The 13,189-nt window shown below is 43.1% G+C and overlaps 1 protein-coding gene across 8 annotated transcripts in view; it reads right to left on the bottom strand.

The window, feature by feature from the left end:
• Positions 1-2,310, bottom strand: part of LOC109728023 (protein DECREASED SIZE EXCLUSION LIMIT 1) — a 32,121-nt gene extending 29,811 nt beyond the window's left edge. For 4 of the 8 annotated variants that reach the window (XR_002220896.1, XR_002220897.1, XR_002220898.1 and 1 more), the window contains exons 1-2: positions 370-913; positions 158-220 (exon numbers count right to left, since the gene is read on the bottom strand). Coding sequence is in view for 3 of the 8 variants with exons in the window: in XM_020258286.1 (XP_020113875.1) it covers positions 158-220; positions 370-494 (188 nt within the window). In the remaining 5 variants the exon portion in view is untranslated. Of the gene's footprint in view, positions 1-157; positions 221-369; positions 915-2,300 lie in introns of those variants that run through there. The other 4 variants (XM_020258287.1, XM_020258286.1, XM_020258284.1 and 1 more) reach the window with 4 other exon arrangements.

Here is a 13,189-nt window from a genome sequence, read left to right as displayed (position 1 = left end):
TAAGAAAATGACTTAAAAGCAAAAAAATGCTTTTCTGTGACCATACTGATCCACCAAATACAAGTGTGCTGAATAAAATGTTCATAAATCTAAACAGGCCCTCAGCATATAAAAGTAGAGGAAGGCATAATAGATGACAACAAGTAGCGAAGAGTACAAGGTGGAGGAGAGCGTGCGGTGCTGTGCTGTGTCCCAGACACGAAGCTCTCCATCTGCAGAGCTGAACCAACGAACGATTCGATCAAATAAAGAGAACAAATATGAAGTGTGAAGGGGAGGGGGGGTGCCAGGGAAGAGAGAGAGAGAGAGAGAGAGAGAGAGAGAGAGACACACACACACACACACACACACACACACAAGAGGCTTTACCCAGAAAAGAGTAGAGGGCGGGAAGGGTGGAAGCAGGCGTCCATGACGGGCGCCCGATGGCCCCTCATGACGGCGATCGGGTCGGGAGGAGGGCGTGGCTTGCCGCCGCCGCCGCCGCCGCTCATAGCCCCGCAATTCGTGATTCTGAGAAGAGCACGAGAGGTTCCTATACCGAGATTTGTTCCATGAGCTTCCTCTACCGCAAAAGCCGCTCGATTAGCTGCTTCTTCCACGAATCCGAAGATGAAAACCCCAGAAGCGAATGGAGATCGAGGAGGGAGGTGGAGTTCGGGCGACACCGAAAACGAAACCCTAGAATCGAGGAGGCGGAGAAGAGGAGGCGGAGAGGCGCACTGGATGGAGAATGAGACGGCGGAGGAACGGACGGGCAAAAAGAAACAGAAAATAAAAATAAAAATAAAAATAAAAAGGAAAAATGAGAGAGAGGAGGCGGAGGGACGGCAGGCGGGGAGCCGGCCCACTGTAACCCACCAAGAAAATTAACGTGGAAGGAAAGGAGGTTGTTTGGATTGAAGAATTTTTATATCCAAAGTAAAATAAGTACATGATGAGTATGGTGGGTAGGAGTTTCGTTAAAATATAATTATTTTTTTATTATTTATTTTGATATAATTTATATATATATATATTTAAAAGAAAATTAAGTATTTTTTATTTGTTTTATTATAATTTGATACTAGGGTAACTCATACCCACCAAAAGATTGGATGGAGTAGTTCTCGAGTTTTGCATAACTTTTTTCGAGTATCTTACTAATTCGTTTAGTAATGGTACACATTAGATAGCTATTATGTACAACATTCGAGTTTTGAGAAACTAGACCTAAGTATCGAAATGATTCGTCTGTGTATCTATACTCAGCCTCGTGCGCTGATACTCAATAATGTAAAATCTGCTTTCACACAGTTTGCAAATTCTGAGTTTAGGATGACCTTTTGGGATTTTGTTGCAATCTATATATGCAACCCTTTTCTCCACTCCACTGTTGTACACAGCAGTAAAGAGGTCGGGCACCTTTCCTTCTTCTATTTTATTTTTCCTTCCTCCTCATTTTCTTGCATTTCCACTTAGGGACTGTTTAGTATAGGGATTAGTTTAACTGTCCTTTTTTTTTTTTTGTTCTTCTTCCTTCTCTTTTTAACTAGAATCTTGTTGAGTATAGAGTTAGGGCTTAAAAGGAGTGTTGTTGTTCCAGTTTTTATCCTCAACACTTGGATTTGGGGTTTAGAGCTTGAATCAAGGTTATTAAGCTTCTTAATACTTCTAGTTTGCAGAAATTGAGACGTTATGATAGTATTTCTAATTTTGTTGAAATTGAGAGGTTATAATAGTATTTCTAGTTTTGCTAAAATTAGAATTTATTTTGAAAATTTTCAAATAAGGGCTTTTAACTTAGAATTGATGTGTTTAAAACATTCATTTAGATTGGAATTGAAGCCCCATTGACTCAATTTGAAGCTTGGACAAAGATTTCTTGTTTTGAGATATTTTTCACCTATTTTTCTCAAAATTTTTGTTGAATTTCGTGGAGAGTTTTTTAAAAAATAACTTTAGCTCCTTACAAGGCCCCAGTGATTATCATAGATAGTATATTTCACCTACAACATAGTACCTTCATATAAGAAAATGACTTAGAAGGATTTTTTTTTTTTTCTGTGACCATACTGATCCACTAAATACATAGTCGTCAATTACAAGTAAATTAAAAATAGAAGAAGGCACAATAGATGGCAACAAGTAAAGAAGAGTACAAGGTGGAAGATAGTGTGCGGTGTTGTGTGTGTCCCAGACACGAAGCCCTCCATTTATTGCAGCGTTGAACCGACAAATAATTCGATCAATGAAAAGAATAGATATGAAAGGGAGGGAGATATGAAAGGGAGGGTGTAGGGAGAGACGAGAGGCTTTACCCAGAAAAGAGTAGAGGGTGGGAAGGGTGGAAGCAGGTGTTCATGACGAGCGCCCGATGGCCCCTCATGACGGTAATCGGGTCGGGAGGAGGGCGTGGCTTGCCACCGCTGCCACTTATAGCCCCGCAATTCGTGATTCTGAGAAGAGCACAAGAGGTTCCTCTACCGGGATTTGTCCAATTAGCTTTCTCCACCGAAAAAGCCGTTCTATTAGCTTCTTCTTCCACGAATCTGAAGGAGAAACTCTACAAGCAAATTGAGAACGAGGAGGGAGATGGAGCTCACACGACACCGAAAACAAAACCCTAGAATTGATGAGACAGAGAAGAGGAAGGGAAGAGGCGCGGGGGATAGAGAATGAGAAAATAGAAAACAAAAAAAAGAAAAAAAATGAGAGAAAAGAGTCGAAGGGATGGAAGGCAGAGAGCGGGCACACTGTAATGTAGTGTCCCTGGTGTTTGGCTGTCTGTGAGACTTCAGTATCTATGGCTTGTTGACAGGTCTGGTGGGTATCGGGACAAGTCGAAGTCGTTTTAGCACAAATTGGGCACAAAGTGGACTCGGCGCAGTGCGAGAGTGGAGTTCTGACACTGAAATCTGCAAAGTGCATGATTTCAATGTTGAGTACCGATACCTGGGAGGAGTACCGGTACCTCTGAGGGATTACATAACTAAATGCTCTCGAGTTTGCGCAGTTTGACGTTGAGTATCGGTACTGTATCGGGCTAGTACCGGTACCCAGCGCGCGAGGTTACAGAATGAGGGCCGAGTACCGGTACCCAAGTTGAGTACCGGTACTCCAAACAGCAAAGCCAGTTGGTAAGGGGCTTTTTGGTCATTTTGCTGTGTCGTTCATTCCAATCGACCTTAGCTTATTTATAGGTGCGGGAAGCTTGGAGACTGGTAGTGTAACACATTGGACCTGTGCAAATTGCGAGGTTCGAGTGTTTGATCTGTGTTCCGAATTTTTCTAGATATTCTGGGGGGTCGTTGACAGTATTCTGACCTATGGCTCGTATCCCAAGAATTAAGGTTTTAAACTTAGCACCAAACCTCTAAAGTGCAGGATTATTGGCTGCTCTCGGGTTTGCCTCTGCAGGGCAGAGTACCGGTACAGCATCGGGCTTGTACCGGTATCAAGTGCAGTTTTCTGCCAACCCGAGGCTCGGGTTTGCGCGCACAGTGGTTGGTACCGGTACTCTTTCCCGTGTACCGGTACGCAGTGCCGTATGTAGTCTGCATGTTTTTGAGGGTTCTCTTTGTAATTGTTACAATATTACAAATACCCCACACCCTTTGGCTGGGGTTCTTTGTGCAGCAACCAAAGGAGAGAAGAGGTAAGGTTTTCCTCTTCATTTTTCTTATTTTCTCCTCTCTTTTGCTTTGGATTTGAGGTTTGATCTCTCCATTTGCTTCCTTTTTGCATCTTGGTGACCTTTCCACCATTGGAGAAGCTTTGGAGTTTGGATTGGAGCTTATTTGAGGAAGGATTTCTAACCCCTAACTCACTCCTAACTTGATTTGGAGCTTCTAAAGAGGTTAGTAACTTTGATCTTCCATTTGATTCTTGTTTTGGGGGATTTTTTTTGTTGGAAACCTAGAAATGAGAAATCTAGTGTTTATTTGGGAATTTTTGATTTATAACTCTTGGGGCTTAATTGATAGGTGCAGAATAACTCGTTGAGATAGATTTGAAGGGATCTAGCCTCCTTTTGGAATTTTAAGAGGGTTTCTATACTATAGGTAAGTTTTGCCTTATTCTTGGGTTGAGTTGAGATGAACACTTTGGGTGTTTGTTCCTTGTGTCTAACCCTCCTAGAATTTTCTCTAGGGAGCTAGGAGACGTGTGGGCTCCTTCGTCGGCGTAAACGAAAGGAGTTCGAAGAGCTTCCGGTGGGTTTGACCTCACCGAAATGGGTGAACTCCCCCCTATGTCTTCCTCTTGGGGTTAAGACATAAATAGTTGCTTTTTCATGCTCATTATGACATGTTAGAATTTATGAGAACATAATACATACATGTTATGTATAGTGAAATTTATGCTCTATGTAGTAGGGGCATATATGTGGATTTGGGCATGAGTGACATATCTTGATGATTTCTTCCTTATGCAATCTTAGGAAGTATATCCTTGCATATTGGGACATGATAGAATTATAAAGTATATGATACATATATGTTGCATGTAGAAAGTTATACTCGATATAGTAGAGGTATCTTGTGAACTTGTATTCTATATGACATATGTTTGCTGGGTAGAAAGCATGTTAGAGAGAATAGGGACCTATCTTGTGAACCTATTTGAATGTGGTTTGAATGGAACTTAGCATTTCTTGCATTGTACTTTTTGTAGACAAGGTAGTTGTGAGAATGTGATATAGAACATAATAAGGTCACCATGAAGCTAAACTTGGTGTATTTAACCTAGATGGACAACTAGATCTGAACATGTGACATGGTAACTTGATACATTGAATTAGTAGAACAACTAGTATTTACCATTCTAATAATGCATTCGATCTAGGGATCGATAATTATATTCCATGTTTTAGACATGAGGAAAAGTGAATACAAGCCTTTGGGCCGAATCTTAATAGAGATAACTGCATGTAGCATTAAATGTATGAAATCATTTGCATGATAGTTATTACTCCATGTAGTGGAGGCATTTATAGAAAAGTTTATGCATGACGTGCATCATGGACATTAATATATCTTATAGCACCTATGCGTATGGCATAAGAAAGTGACTTCCTTAGCTATAGTAGAACAGTCTAAATGTGAACTCTCATTGAGACTTGAACAATAGTGAACTATCCTAAATAGGATAATGACAAGGGTTATGTGCTTATGAACTAGTGACTTTTACTTGACATAGTAAATATGAACGTCATGTAGTGACATCTGGGTTAGTAAATGACAAACCTTGACATGGTGATACTATATTGGACCTTTGGGGTCGTTGCTACTTATTCCATGTTTTAGACATGATGACCGAGAGTTGGATACTATTGATCATGCTTGCTTGCCATTGTGCTCATTCGCACATGCTTGTGAGGGTCGCTCCCTACAAACCGGCACTCCGGAGATAGCCTACGCGACACAAGCTTGCCCGTGCGAGATTGGGCGCCAAAATGAGATGCCGTAGGGGAGGCTTATTCCTAGAGTGAGAATGTTGACTACTACGAGGCCATTTTAGGCACGGCGCAAGCCGGACTACACACGTGTAGGTCCATAACGAGGATTGAGCTATGATACTTAATGTATAATGTGGAAACTACTACTAGAGAGTGCATCCTAGTGGGACTAGTGGACATGCATGATAGTGCATATTGTGGACTTTATGTTAGTCATTCTTAGCATTGACACCCTAGTGGTAGTATATCATACCTATATTGATTGGCATAATGCATGGTTAGAATAATAATAAAAGGCATAATCATTCATTGTAGCATTATGAATATTATGAATATTATGAATATGCATGTAAATGGATATTGGCATACATTTGATTATGCATGTTAATCAACATTGACATATAGTTGATCAAGTGAAAGTAGAACATCATATACATGATAGTTAAATTTGTAGTGGAGGCATGACCATGTTTAATCTTGTTTAAATACTTGCTTTTCATATAATTGTTTAATTATTTCCCTTATAGCATGCCTATGTTAGCCTAGTGAAGTATTTCGCTGAGGTCGGCGACTTGCCCACTGGGAACTATTTTTAATAGTTCTCACGCCCTCTGTTTGTTGTTTGTTTCAGAGCCATCCGCATCGGGAGTGGCTAGGGATCGTGGCAAGGGTTAGCGACTAACTAGAGCCCTACGGAGTTCTTTTAGAGGGACCCGACATCATCTTTCTTTTTGTGCTTTGTAGAAAGATGTATTATGTATTTTGGTTTAGAGATTATGTTAGGCTTTTGGATTTAGCTGTATACATGTTGTATCTTTTTGTGGATCTCTTGTGATAGAACATTAGTGATTTTATAGCACTCGCTCTGATAGCCTTGTTAGGACTTTACTATGTTCATTTCTTGTTTTAGTAGACACCTTGTGTGCATTGTGGTTGTTTGGTGTACACGGCGGGTCTCTGCACGCGCCGGCTGGCTTCCGCTAGGCCCGGGGCATGACAGATTATTTTTGTATCAGAGTCTAGGGTTGAGTCTTAGAGAACCTAGCAAACCTTATGCCGGTTGGACGATAAGGGATAGGAACGTGAGAGACGGGGTCTGTGGGACCACCTGTGGGCCAAAGTATTATGATTGGGTCATATTTGTAACTCCCAAAGTGTTGGAGTTGGATCGAAGTGAATAACATCTATGTCCTTGCAAGATCACGTTGGCGGCCGACAACGTGATATCGAGGAATAGTGGGAGGTCACTTCATTACTTTCGCATGATTGGGATATTGTAGTTATGAGTGGGGCTGCGATAGCATGGGTTGTTTTAACCTGGCTTGTTATGCTTGTTGCAGCTTGTAATGTTGACCACACGCCCTACGGCAGTCGAGGCGACCGAGTCGGAGAAGCCTACATCCCCCCGGTCCGGCGAGATTCGGGAGTTGAGGGAACAGTTGGCCACTTTAGTTGGCGTGGTGGAGCGACAGTCGAGCGTGGCGCTACTTCAGGCCGAAGCTTTGCGCCGACAGAACGAAGGAATCAGGCGATTAGAGAGCCTGTTGATCCAGCATACGACTGACCTTAAGAGATTTCAGGAGGGTTCAGATCGAGCCTTGACCGCAGGGAGAGGCACGGAAGTTACCAGAGTAGCAAAGGAGACCACCAAGAGCGACAAGTTGCATGTCGGTGGATCATCAAGGAAATTAAAGAATAGTGGATTTCAGGGGCGTGGTCCATTTGTTGGAAAAAGGATGTTGCATCGTCGACCGCCAATGCAATGTGTGATTTGCGGAGGTCCGCACTTGCCCCCTCAGTGTCCCCGGCATAGAGGGAGATGTTACTCGTGTGGTCAGGCAGGCCATTTTCAGCTTGAATGTCCAGGGAATGGCGTGTCAGCAGAAGCATCTGCACCGACTTTATTGAGGGAGGCACGTAGTGGATGTACGCCTACAGAATTGCTGGAGCGAGCTGAGACGACCGGGATGGATGCCACAGGTAGCATGATATGTAATGCTATTAGTATTTGAGCATAGTTGTGATGATTGCATCATTTGCATCCCTTGATCGGCTGTTCGCTGAATTGTTTAGCATTGATTCTTTTCGATGCATGTAGGATGATTGGATGGTCGGATGTGTCGTTTTAACACCCTGCCTTGAGAGAGGTGTCAGTGAGCCAACGAAATGGATTGGCTCTACTTGTAGTGGGTTAGTTGTGGGGTACCTTGTACCTTTGGTCGTGCGAGCTGAATTGACTCGCTTTGGGAACTTGAGCACGAAATAGTGCGTCTTGAGGATGTAATTCCGCTATTTGCGATGACTATCTCCTTACCTAAAATCAGGTAATTATTGGAGAGGATTTGGGGCCTGATTGGCCTTTAACTTTTTGGATGTTGAGAATCCTCGGAATGAAGGATATCTTTTGAGGAGTTGTCGTTGTATTCCCGACTGAGTCACAAACTGTGAGCTCGATTGGCGGGGAGGTTTTTGTGTCTAGTGTTTCGCTTCGTTGAGAAGCGCTCACTTGTCGAGAGACCGGTTGGGTCATTTCGACTGTATGTCGACTATCGTGATCTAAATTGAACCACGATTAAGTATTTGGACCTGTGGTAGAGGCTCGTTGATCTTTTCAATTAGCCTTGAGAGTTAGGTGTACTCAATAGATTGAAATGCAATCTGAGTATTACAGTTTTGTGCTGGAGTTTAAGGTTATACCTTAAACGGATTTTGATGTTTGGCTGGGACATCACGAAATTATTGTGATGTTGCCTAAGCTTTTAGTACTCCACCAGTGTTAGGGACTTGCTAAACTATAATTCTAAGCCCTTCTGGATGGATTTGTGGAACCGGTTGCTGATGACCGTGAGAGATCCTGATGAGGACCTGAGACGGATGACTGCATAGGCAGGTTGAGGTGATTGAAGTGTGGGACTCTCACCGTTTGATTGAGTGGTTTGGAAAGCTCAAAGAGGGAACTACCAAGCTATTTATTTTCCATTTTCCGGTTTATGCACAAGGGAATTGAGTTCTTTGGATAGAACTGCATAAAAGAGTTTATGGAATTAACACTTGGATTATTAGTTATATATAAGATGATATCAATAGAGAGCATACTAGTGAAGTATGAATTGACCCCTCTCTATTGCTTGAGCTGAACTCGGTGACTATGGACACCTGGAGTAGCCAATGCTACGGAAAGTATTGACGATAAGAATTTTGAGTGGTTCTTCATGAGCAACAAAGTGATTAATGTGATGAGTTATTCTCTCAAAGACAAGCCCTTGACCTAGGCTTGTGAAGAGTTTATTTGGGCATCAAGTTGAACCGTGGAGGAAATTCCTCGTTGACAACGGTTATGGATTGTCTTATGATTGAGATTAAGAGCATTGAAACTAAGGAGATGACCTTAGTAGAATTTGTGAAATTTTTTTTTTTTTTTTTTTTTTTTTTTTTTTTTTTTTTTTTTTTTTTTTTTTTTTTTTTTTTTTTTGCGTTGATCCACTACAACATTTATAGAAGTGAACTTGAGATTACTACCCTAGTGGTGGAATTGGGAATGGTGTGGAGGCATTGTGATGCAACGTTGATTAGTGAATCACGTAATCACCTTTGGTGAGCGAGTTGAGATGATCCGTTAGCTTCCGTTACTATCGGAAGGGATGTTACCTTGGATATTGATTTTGGGGCTGTTTCATTGTCAAACAGGATCTGAGTTGTGGGATATTGCCTATTCCTTATATATTTCTATAGTTGATATTGCATTGTGAGGCGGATACATGATGTAGTTGATGTGTAAGGATTGGGTCTTGACATTGGAATCCTATAGTGCCTAAGCGAGTGATGAACTTGACGAATATGAAATGACATAACGTGTAACGCCCCGAAACCGATACCAATTTGGTCCGGTCCGGGCGCATCGAACAGACGCCGAACGGACAGGACCTCCCCTGTCCGCCCAAGGCTAGCCAACCGATCATGTATAGGGAATTGCCTAGGAAATCAATTCATGAATACATGACCACAGGGAGCACCACTAGTGCTAACAAAACGAGAGCAAGATACAAATATGAAGCATACAAGTAGGCAAAGAGAGAAACTCTATCTATTACATTCATTCATTCGACTTAATACATTTAATTCCATCTCTTACAACTTTCAAAATATAAGTACAAGCACTCTCATCCTCACCCTATACAGCATCTACTCTCGAACATAAATACAGGGTAAAGCTAGTGCAAAAGGTAGGTAGCTAATGCAACTAGGGCGCTAGGCCCTTACCGCGATCCTCGCCGTGTGAACTCGCGCTCGGCCCTGCAGTAAAATGGGGGTGAGAACTAACTTCCTTAGTTCCCAGTGGGTTCGGCCACCGACTCCGCCGGTCTCCCTATTAGGTCCAAGTGGGCACAAGTAGATAACCGGATAGATAAATAGGTAATAAGCAAAGCGGTAAAGACAGGATAGTAAAGCTACACTACTATGCCCGAATCATAAACATATGGATGCATGTACAATGAAATGGTAAGCAACTAACCCGTCAACATGTCCAAAAAGTAAAGCTATGCACTTATTCATCAATCTCATTTACTTGTTTCTTAATCTCGTGGCTTCTCTGAAAGCTCGCCTACTGCTCACTAGCCATCTCGAAGGTAGGGAGGGTCAACTCGCAGTACGAACCGAGACCGTCTGCCGGGACCCAAAATAGGCAATCCCTTGGGACCCAAAATAGGTAATCCCACGTGACCAACTCCGGAGTGCACTTCTTGTGTGGGGCTTCCATCACAAGTTAAAAACAGACCGTGAGCATGACCCAATTCTCTCCACTCTAGGGTACCCTAACCTCTAGGGTTACTACCATCATGTAGTCCATAGGCGTCGTATACACCAAGTTTAACATGTATCACTTATTTTCTTATACACTATCAACTAGATTGCCACTCGTCCATTGTTTACTATCGACTAGATGCCACTCGTTCTTTGTTTAACATTAGACCAACCATTTAGCCCATCTCTTTCTCTGCACTATAGGATTCACAAGTCTCGACCCAATCTTTATCGATCCACTATGTCAAGTATCCAATACATGCTACAATATCATCAAGGAAAGCATAAGGGAAGGCATGCACAATCATCCTATAATGCAATAATACAAGATGCAAGAATCGAAATGTACTAAGACATAGAAGGGGGGCCCAGTTGCTTCGGGATGGTCACCACCCACCTCTTGGTGATGCCGCGATGATAGAAAACTCGACGTTGCGGTTCTTGCACGTCGCCCTAACTCCTCGGGGCGAAGCGAGCCCTCAAGTACCCGATTCGGCGATTTCTCCGCACTCGCTCGTCGGATCGAGAAACCAACTTGGCCGACGCGTTCCGGGACCTAGCAATTAGGTTTGCGACTTATTAGATTAGATCAAAACCCTAGATTTCCAAAATCCCAATTCCGTGCCCTAGAATGGCAACGTGGAAGAAATCCGTGGTGCGAGCTTCAATTGCGAGCCCGAACCATCTACTTATCTTCTCCAGGTTCCGTTCGAACCATTTCTAAACAACAAAAACCCCAAACCCTAGAAATACCATTAGAGGGTCTAGAGCTTACCTTCAAACCAAGGCTCCAAGCTTGCTCTAGCTTGAAGGAGAGAGGGAAGAAGATGATCTTCTTCTTCTTCTTGATTTTCTCTTTCTCTTTTCTCTTCTTTTCCTTCTTCTTCTTTTTCTCCTTCTTCTTCTCTTTCTTTTCTTTCTTGAGAGAGAGAGCAAAAAGTGTGAGAGGGAGAGAGAGCAAATGAGAGGGGGAGAGGGGTCCCCAGCCTTTATTAAAGGCCATTTTGCAGATAGCCCCCTCAACTTTTCATCCTCTGAACCAGCCCTCTCTGGGCATTTTCGCAGTGAGGGACCGGTCCCAGCTCGGGGAGACCGGTCCCCGAGAGCCTTCCATCTCGGGCAGAAGGATTTCGCGTTCGGGAACCGGTCTTTGCTTGAGAGACCGGTCCCCGGGAGACCGGTCCTTGTTCGAGAGACCGGTTCCCGAGAGCTGCATTCTCGGGACTTAGCCAAATTTCGGCTAGTCTCGCTGGGCCAACGTTCAGGAACCGGTCCCTCACTGCCAGGGACCGGTCTCATTAGAGACCCCCGCAGCCCAGCCTGATGGGACCGGTCCCTCCCTGCCAGGGACCGGTCCCCGAGAGCAATTCTGCTCCAGTGCAGATTTTGCACTGGTGCTCCCGCAGACCCTTCTTTAATGCACTTTATGCATTATAATCACCTTCGGACTTTCCGAAGCTTACGCACTCGACAACTAGTCGATTCTAATTGAAGTCTAATCCTCGAGTTTCGAGAATTCACTTCCTAACATAACGAGTGGCATGTAAATAGATGAAAACATGGACGAGTGGCACGTGAATATAGTGTAGATGAAACACTTGAACGTGAACATTAGGAATAAAGGAATTTCCCAAGTAATGATATGTTGCATGTGAAACTAGTGTAGTGGAACACTACGGCATTTAAACATAGGGATAGTTGAGTTCCCGAGTGTTTGTTGACCCTAGTTGATAGGGTATCCTCTGTTAGCAAGGATTGGATCTGTCACACCCCGGGACCCGGCCTAGGCCTGCCCGGTGCGTGCCCAGACCCGCCATATGTCTACACATATAAGGCGTCTGCAACAATAGTGAATAAATGAACAATAAATATAGCGTATCTAGAGATATCAGAGCAAGTATATAACTAGGTTCTAACAACAGGTAGAAACAAAGGAAACTAAACCACTAAGGCAAAACTTAAAATAATACATCATAAGTGTACCACACTGGACCTTTGCAAATTGCGAGATTTGAGTGTTTGATCTGTGTTCTGAGTTTTTTCAGATATTCTGGAGGGTCGTTGACAGTGTTCCGACCTATGGCTCGTATTTCGAGAATTGTAGTATTTAAAGTAGCGCTAAAGTGGCCAAAATAATGGACTTAGGCTGCTCTCGGATTGCATTTTGGGGGGTTGTGTACCGGTACAGCTTGATGGTTGTACCGGTACAGAAAGTGTACTGGTGATAACTCGATGGTTGTACCGGTACAGATGGATTTTTCTGTCAACTCGAGCCTCGGTTTGCATGCACAGGGTTTTGTGCCGGTACACCTTCCCGTATACTGGTACACAATGTAGAATTCTGACTGCGTGAGTTGAGGGGTGTTTTTGCATTTGTGGCCTATCTATTTGAACCCCACGCCTCCTCTCTTGTTCCCTAAGCTTGGGCCAGCAGGGAACAAGGTGAGAGAGCCCCTCCACTCTCCCTCTTTGATTTACCTTCTCATTTTCTTGGATTTTTAGAGGATTGATCTCCTCTTTTGCTTCTTTTGGCTTTTGGGTGATCTTTTCACTATTGGAGAAGCATTGGAGAAGGGATTGGAGCTTGCTTGGGGGAAGGGCCTCAACTTCGGTGGATCTTGAGTCTTGTTTGGAGCTTTTAGAGAGGTTAGTTGCTTGCTCCTTCTCTTTTGATCATGATTTGCATGATTTTTGAGTTGTAACCCTAGAAATAGAGATTTAGGGTTAGTAATGGGGATTTTGGATTTGAGGCTTTTGGAACCTTATTGATTTTATTAGAACCTTTATTTAGGTTGGATTTGAGGGCCTCTAATTCCCATTTGGAGATCGTGAGAGGTTTCTTCGCATTCGATGAGTTTCCTTCACCTTTGCTTGAGTTGCTTAATATTTGAGCAATTGATTGTTCGTAACATTCGTATATCCCTCCTTTTGTTACCTTTAGGGTACTAG

This window comes from Ananas comosus, linkage group 23 (genome assembly GCF_001540865.1).
Source record: "Ananas comosus cultivar F153 linkage group 23, ASM154086v1, whole genome shotgun sequence".
In the NCBI taxonomy this organism is placed as follows: Eukaryota; Viridiplantae; Streptophyta; class Magnoliopsida; order Poales; family Bromeliaceae; genus Ananas; species Ananas comosus.
The sequence above is the reverse complement of the archived record's forward strand: the minus strand, read 5'-3'. Positions and strand labels throughout refer to the sequence as shown.